Source organism: Nannospalax galili, unplaced genomic scaffold (genome assembly GCF_000622305.1).
Source record: "Nannospalax galili isolate Female #2095 unplaced genomic scaffold, S.galili_v1.0 scaffold632, whole genome shotgun sequence".
Classification (NCBI taxonomy): Eukaryota; Metazoa; Chordata; class Mammalia; order Rodentia; family Spalacidae; genus Nannospalax; species Nannospalax galili.
The window spans coordinates 1,267,644-1,275,484 of record NW_008332816.1 but is presented as its reverse complement, the minus strand read 5'-3'; the positions used below and the strand labels follow the sequence as shown (position 1 = coordinate 1,275,484).

The 7,841-nt window shown below is 53.6% G+C and overlaps 1 protein-coding gene across 3 annotated transcripts in view; it reads left to right on the top strand.

Moving 5' to 3' along the window:
• Ttyh1 (tweety family member 1) overlaps positions 1-7,841 on the top strand; it is a 19,640-nt gene that overhangs the window by 1,393 nt on the left and 10,406 nt on the right. For all 3 annotated transcript variants that reach the window (XM_008827762.1, XM_008827761.1, XM_008827763.2), the window contains exons 2-5: positions 1,998-2,176; positions 4,092-4,203; positions 4,955-5,175; positions 7,564-7,659. In XM_008827762.1, coding sequence (XP_008825984.1) covers positions 1,998-2,176; positions 4,092-4,203; positions 4,955-5,175; positions 7,564-7,659 — 608 coding nt within the window. The remainder of the gene's footprint in view (positions 1-1,997; positions 2,177-4,091; positions 4,204-4,954; positions 5,176-7,563; positions 7,660-7,841) is intronic.

The window sequence follows — 7,841 nt, the reverse complement described above, 5'->3', positions numbered from 1 at the left end:
GTCTGTTCAAGGTGGCTTCTGGGAAAGGGGTCCAGGTTTGGGAGAGCTCCGAGGGAGGGGGTTTCCCAGGAAAGTAGGAAGGGGGATGTGTGCTATGTGCTTGCTATTTGGGTCATGGCTGGCACAGCCTGAGCAGCTCCTCCCTGCCTACTCCACCCGCCTCCTCTCCCCTCCTAACCGGGACCGCCATCCCCTCGCCCACAGCTGCTTACACAATCACAGCCTCCAGCAGGTCCCAGCCAGACTCGCGGGGCTTATGGCTCTGGAGACCTCCCCAGCCACCCGGGATCCTCCCCCCATACACACACGGGCGCCATCACAGCCACAGATGCTCAGAAACGTTCACTCAGCCCCATCTTCAGTATGGGAGTCACAGCTGCACGTGTACAGTCCCACCCCCAGGACATTTCCCTTCACGGACATGACCGCCGGTGAGCACAGGTGGATACAATATGAGAGACTCTGTGACAGGTCCTACAGGACCACAGGAACACAGATGCATACACAGAAGCACACTCAGGTACCTATGCACACATTTACACACACATGTGCACTCATATATGCACACCCATACACCATGCATACACACACATCTACTCCCACATATACGCACGTGCTCACACTCACCATCCAATACCATTCACTGACTCAAGCAGCTGTGTTCAGAAAACACTAGAACTCACACATAGTGTGCCACACGCACCTCACTCTCACGCTTGGTATACTCTCGTCCTGTGGAAGGCAAATTCACTGTCAGTTGCACAAACACTGCACACACTTGGCACTCATACAGGTGATGTGGAGGACACAAAGACAGGTTATGGCTAAGAGGCCTCCAGGAGAGCAGTGCTGTGATCCTGGACCCCACGCTGTCCTTACCCTGCTGTATGGCTCCAGGTCAACCCTGACTAGTTCTGGGTCTCTGAACAGACAGGTGACACAGATCTCCTGGAAGACCTTACCCAGACCTTACCCCATGCAGAGCCCCACTATTCTATATGGGTTTGTTTTGTTTGTTTGTGTTTGTTTTGTTTGTTTGTTTTTGTTTTTTTTTTGACACATGGTCTCACTCTGTAGCCCAAGCTAGCCTGGAATTGATTATGCAACTTGGGCTGCCCTGAAACTTGTGGAGATCTTCCTGCCTCGGCCACCTGGAGTGCTAGGGCTACAGGCATGTTGCACCACATCTACATCAGAGTTGCACTGTTCTACAAGGTGTTCCCCCATCATAAACACGCTCTCAACCCACCTGACCTCCATTCTGTGTTCTGTGTCTCTCAGTACAACTTGGCCCTGTCTGTCTCTCTTCTCTACAGTCCCCTCTCTGTACCTCTCTCTGGGAGGCAACCCCCTCCCCCTCCCCTCTTCTTTCTCTGACTTGAACCCAATAGTGGTTTTGGTTTTTGTCTTATCTCTACACCTTTCTTTTCTGGCTTTGTTTCTTTCTTTGGTTGCCTCTTTCTGTCTGTTTCTCAGTCTCTCTCTCTCTCTCTCAAGGGAACAGGGTGGGGAGTGACATCTGATGTCCTCCTCTGGCACAGGCACCCACATCTGCACACACACACACACACACACACACACACACACAGAGCACCCTGTCCCCATCCCCAGTCCTGGGGTGGCAGACACAGCTGTGGTGGGTGTACAAACTCAGCAGCAGGAGGAAGACAAGGGAAAAGGATGCTGCCGCCCGTGCTTTTCCACAGCACAGGAATGGGCACCCTGCCTACCTCCTGAACCCACATAGTTCAGGGGGAGCGAGTCATTGGGAGATGTTTCATTTCAATTACCTGGATGCAGTGAGGAAGAACAGAGAGGGTTTCTGGATGCAGAGAGAAAGAACAGAGAGAGAGAGAGAGAGAGAGAGAGAGAGAGAGAGAGAGAGAGAGAGAGAGAGAGCTGGAACCCAAGGCTTGGGCCCCCAATTTTCAGCAGACAGTTTGAAAGGGACCGAATGCCACCAGTTGGGCTTGGTCCAGCTGAGGTTTTCTTCTCAGGCCCTGCTGCTGGTGACGGCCTTGGCGGGCCTGGGTTTGGGCCTGACCCTCATCTTCATCGCTGTCTACCTCATCCGTTTCTGCTGCTGTCGACCCCCAGAGCCTCCCGGGGCCAAGAGCCCCCCACCCGGGGGAGGCTGTGTCACCTGGAGCTGCATCGCTGCCCTTCTCGTGGGCTGGTAATGGGGCCCCAGGGTGGATGGGAAGTGGGAACAGAGCTCCTTTCACTTGGTCAGCTTCCTCACAATATCTTGAGGTGTGAGGTCAGAGGCAGGAGAGAGAGTCGCTAGACACTGAGGGTGCCTTTCTGCTTGGTGCATAGCAAGACAGACGCTCAATGTGAGTGGCAGCAGCCAGCCTAGGTGAAGCTTGAAACAGGTTTTGGGGTGTTGGTTGTCCTCCCATTGGCCCAGCAGTGCCACCTAGGGGGAGTGGGATGCACTCTCTAGACCTCAGTTTCCACATCTGTAAAGTGGGTTTTGCACTAGGCATGCTAAGAGTGTGTAGTGCCTGGATCACTGGTGTCCTTTGCATTAACTAGTGATGCCATTCATCCATTCCTCAATTCATTCATTCAACGACTGTGTGCCAGGCACTGAACATATCAGCCCAGGTGTTCCTCCCCGAGTTAGGATTGCCATCAGGAAGATAGGACTTACACCATCACAACCACAAGCACCTACTCAGCCCCCACACCTGAGATGGGTCTGATTCCTTCTCTTTGTAAGGGCTGGGCTCAAGAATGAGGACAGCTCAAGGAGGGAGAGAAGGCAACTTTTCAAGGCCACATGGTTCAAGAGATTCCTGTTAAAAGAACTCCCAGACCCCTCAGAGGAGCTCCCTGGGAGCTTTGGTGAACTTGGTGTTTACCAAGAGCTGGCTCTGAGTCCAGCCCCTAAATAGGTCATGGATAGGTAGCTGACTTATGCCACAGATTAGAAGACTCAGGACTTGAGGGGCCAAGACCTGCTGGGACCCCATGGATGGCTAGTGGAAGCCCTATAGGATTGTGGTGACTCCTCCAACCAGCTGGGGGTGTGGCCTGGAACTGGCACCCCAACCTGGGCTCTGGGCCACTCTTCCTCACTAATGTGAGGAAGAAGAGGGTGTGTGTTTGGGAGTATCTGGGGGCTGGGCGCTCTATATCCAAGATGTTTTCTCATAAGGCTCTCCAGAATGGGGGTGGATGGGGGAGCTGACAAAGGCCCAGTCGGGGAGAGAGACAGCCCCAGCCCCCTCAGGGCCTGTGAACAAGAGGAGCTTTGTAGGGTTCCGAACAATGAGGCAGAGGCACTAGGCTCCCATCCAAGGGATATGAGTGGGGGCCTGCATAGTCCAGGGCTGGGAACTGTGAGGGCATCAGGCTCTCGCCCCCTTCAGAGTGGGGCCCAGACTGGGGGAGGGAAGTGGGTCCCCGTATTCAAGCTCCACAATGGAGGTCTGTGTGTTGGCTGGGCAGGGATAGGGGCCCAGCTCCTGGCTTGGCCTCCAGCCCTCCCTCCCACACTCTTTCTCTTCTCCAGCTGGCCAGATGCCTGGATCCCTGGGCAGGGTAGGGGAAGGCTGAGAGCTCTAGGCACAGTGTCCCACACCAAAGGATGGAGGCTAAGGACCCTGTACTCCTAGGAAACCCCAGGAGGCAATGGTAGGGAATAGCTGGGCTGGGAAGGGACAGGTGATGAACCTAGCGACTCCTAAAACAGGTGTAAATGCTGGATGCTTGTTAGAGGATGCAGGAGATGGATGTGGGCTGGTCATCATTAGGGACTGATAACCTCTTATCCAGGGCTGGGTAGAACCAGGGTTCTGCTCTGGGGAGGTGAGAGTTAAATCTGGGGGCTCCTTCACTGCCACTCCACCCACCATTAGCATCACAATGACGTCTCTCCAGTTGGGGGAGTGAGTCCTTCAGGTTACCTTGGCAACTGGTGGAGACCAAACAAAGCTATTCTTTTTTTTCCCATGGAGGGATGAACCAATGGGGTGGGTGCAGAGACTGGATAGGCAAATGAAGAGGGATGGGGAGGGTACATGTGGAGGGATGGTGTCCCTCAGGGTCCCAGACCGGTTGAGATTTCTTCTTCCTTCTCTCAGTGCCGGCATTGGCATTGGTTTCTATGGCAACAGCGAGACCAGTGATGGGGTGTCCCAACTCAACTCAGCACTGCTGCACGCCAACCACACGCTCAGCACCATTGATGACTTGGTGAGAGGGCCAGCCACTGGTCAGACCCCAGACCCATGTCTGGATTGGTCCCCACATGGGAATGCGGTTCCCCACTCAGGAATACAAGGGAGGCAAACTCAGAGCAGATTCCAGGCCTTGAACTGCATATTCAGATCTGCAGATATTGAACCCCAACCCTGAAACCTTGAGCTAGATCTAGAACAAGCTCAGACTCAGACTGGAGACTCCACCCAGCCCCAGCCCCAGACTTCAACTTGTAGCCCAAGCCAGGGACCAAATACCAAGGACCCCAGCTCCAACCCTCAGGCCAGATCCAAAGCTACAGACCCAGCCCTTGTCCCAAATTCAAGCTAAGTGACCCCTCCCGTGAGATCTTGTACTCAGGATTCCAAAACGCAGGGCTGATATACAGCCCTACCTCCAACTTTAGAGTTCATTTCCATGTGTGTGGGACTGAGTGTCCCAGACTGAGGAATCAGATTTGAGACCCCAGACTGGGAAAGGAAGATTTCTCCTTCCACCTTGACTTAATTTCAATTATGTAGCTGGACTCTTTACTGAACTCAAATCCCTAACCATCCAGAGCTCCTGACAGGAAGCCAGAGTCCTACCTTGAATCCCCCTTTCCTCAGTCTTCAGGTACTCTAGACCCCAGATCCCAGGTGCCTGACACTGCTCACTCCTGTTTCACAATCACCAACACCCTGTACCTCAACCCCAGGCTCCAGAGGAAGCCGTCTCTGGACCTGAGACCTTGCCCTCTCCCCAGGTGCTGGAGACAGTGGACCGGCTGGGCGAGGCGGTGAGGACAGAGCTGACCACCCTGGAGGAGGTGCTGGCAGAGCGCACAGAGCTGGTGGCTGCTGCCAGGGGTGCTAGGCGGCAGGCCGAGGCTGTGGCTCAGCAGCTGCAAGGGCTGGCCTTCTGGCAGGGAGTGTCCCTGAGCCCTGTTAGGGTGGCTGAAGATGTGTCTTTTGTGGAAGAGTACAGGTAGGGGAGAAGGCTTTTCCTACTCTTTCAGCAGGGTGTGTGTGTGGGGGGTGTCTCAAACTGGGTCCCCAGGGCGATGTCATTCATTTGTCTCATTGAACGAAAGGGAGGCTACTATCACCTGGTGGGTGGAGGGCCAGCATATTGCTCAGGATCCCTCCTGTGGAGAATCACCCGGTTGTAAATGTCAGTGATGTGGCTGATGCACTTAGCTGTGAGAAGGATCAAGTGACTAAAGACTCATCTCAATACTCACATATTTGCCTCCTCAGTGATAACCTCTTTCATTTATTCACTTACCAGCCATTCCTTGACTCGTTTATTCAGCAAGTCACAGTTGCTCTCAGCTGCTCCAACCCAGTAGCAAACCCACCTCCTGGATTAGTCATGTGGCACCTGTATTCACTGAGCAGTTTCATGAGCTTATTTAACATCTTTTTTTGAGGGACAGCACACATAATTAGGAACCTCAGCTTCAGGTGGCCAGTCCTTACCTATGCATCCTTAGATTACTTTCTAGCTCTGTGCCTCAGTTTCCCCACCTGAAAGTGAGTCCTGTCATGCGTAGCTCAAAATTCCCTCATTGAATTGTGCAGAGTGAGTTAGTAACTTTGAGTGCCTGAGACAGAGGACATGGTGATCGTTGATAAGGTGGCAGTAGAGTGCAGACACGCCATGCAGTGGAACAGAGGGACAACACAGGAAACCCACACAGGAGGGCCTCTTCTCCAATGGGAGGCCAGTAAGAAACCAGTTCATGAAGCCTGGCAGTACAGGTCTATGACTGTGATCCAAACTACTTAGGAGGCTGAGGTAGGAGGATTTGAAAGCTCAAGGTCAGCTTGGGCCTATAGGGTGAGTTCAAGGCCAGTCTAGATACCTTAGTGGGGCCTTGACTCCAAATAAAAAGTAAATAGAGGGCTAAGAATATGTGTAGTGGTAAAGCAGGAGCCTAGAATCTCCCAGTGAGGGACTGGGGGTGTGGCTCAGTGGTAGAGCTCTTGTCTAGAATCCCCCAGTGAGGGGCTGGGGGTATGGCTCAGCAGAAGAGTACCTGCCTAGAATCCATCAGTGAGGGTCTGCAGACATGACTCAGAGAGAGTGCTTGCCAGGCATATGTGAGGCCCTATGTTCAATCTCCAGTACCACTACCAAAAGTAAATAAATAAACAAATAAATAGTAAAACATACTGTGTGCAAGTGGGTGGTGAGAGTATTAGAGAAACTTAAACAGGAAGGGGTTTGGCTGGGAACAGGGGACAGGCAGTTAATGTCTGCAGGGCTCTGCTGTGAAGGTGACATGGGGGAGGGGACAGATTGTGCAGTCTTCTGGGCAGCCACCCCTCCCACCAGCCCACAGGACCCTGCTTTATCCACTTGTGATTATGTCACTGTTTCTTTCAGTGACACCCCCTGGTCCCCTTACCCTGTGCAGGAGGCTGAAGTACAGACTTGGTCCTGGGTTCTATGCCCAGCAGAGGATACGCAGTGGGGCATCACACCATGGGAGGCAGGCAGGTCTGATACTAGGTTCCATATCATGGCCAAGCCCAGGGTCACATAAACTTGGGCCTTGGTGAGGGAGGTAGGGGTAGCTGTGGGGACGATGCCAGGTAGATGCTCTGTGTACATGCCTGGTACTCCAGAGCCCCTCAACAAATGCATCAGGGCCATGGAGGAGAGTCTGGGGAACAAAGTCAGGGACAAGGGCTCTGGGAGTGTAACTCGCAGTTATCACAACTACATGGGGACCACCATGAGGACAACACCATTTATTGGGCATTGCAGTGTGCCAAGCACTGAGTCGGGGCCTCCCATGCGTCTTCCCTTGCAGCCCTAGTGACTCACTTAATTACACATTGCATGGCATTTAAAGCCCCCTCACTAGTGGTCTACCTTACCTTACTGCACTCACAAGCCTATTTTCCTAACACCTTTACATGTGTTCACTCATCTGCCTGGCAAACCACCTTTTGAAGTTGGTACTGGTTTTTCCCCTCACATTACACATTGGGAAACTAAGGCAAAAGGTTACATGGCTAGTTGAGACCCAGGCACCACACCCCTGGGATGTGTGATATGGTTCTGGGTGACTGATAACCTGGCAGTGCTGGGCTGGGATCCTTCACTGAGAGGTCAACGCACGTGTCCACAATAACACAACTCCTGCGAGGTCCTGACAGCTTGGGTCCCAGATGCGCCGATCCCAGAAACCATGCCGCTGAGCACTCCAGTGCCCTGACTGTCCACATGCCACTTCACAGACGCCCCTGTCTTTGGCTTAGGGGTTGGGCAGCAGGGAGGCTGAAGGGCCAGGTTGGGCTGGAGTGAATCTGGGATGCTGCTGGCCTCCTGAAGCTTCCCGCCTCCATTCTCTCTCCCCTGTAGGTGGCTGGCCTACGTCCTTCTGCTGCTCCTGGTGCTTCTAGTGTTCCTCTTCACCCTCCTGGGCCTGGCGAAGCAGAGCAAGTGGCTGGTGGTCGTGTGAGTCACGCACAGGGCACAGGGCATGGGAGGGGCAGGGGCGTGTGTGCTGGGCTTTCCTGGGGCTTGCTGTACCTAGCAACTTCAGTCTTGGCACACAGGCAATGTGTCCAGGTTGAGTAGATTGGACAGGAGATCTAGAACAACCTGTGGAAGGGATGCACCGAGCTTTGGGTGGGCGG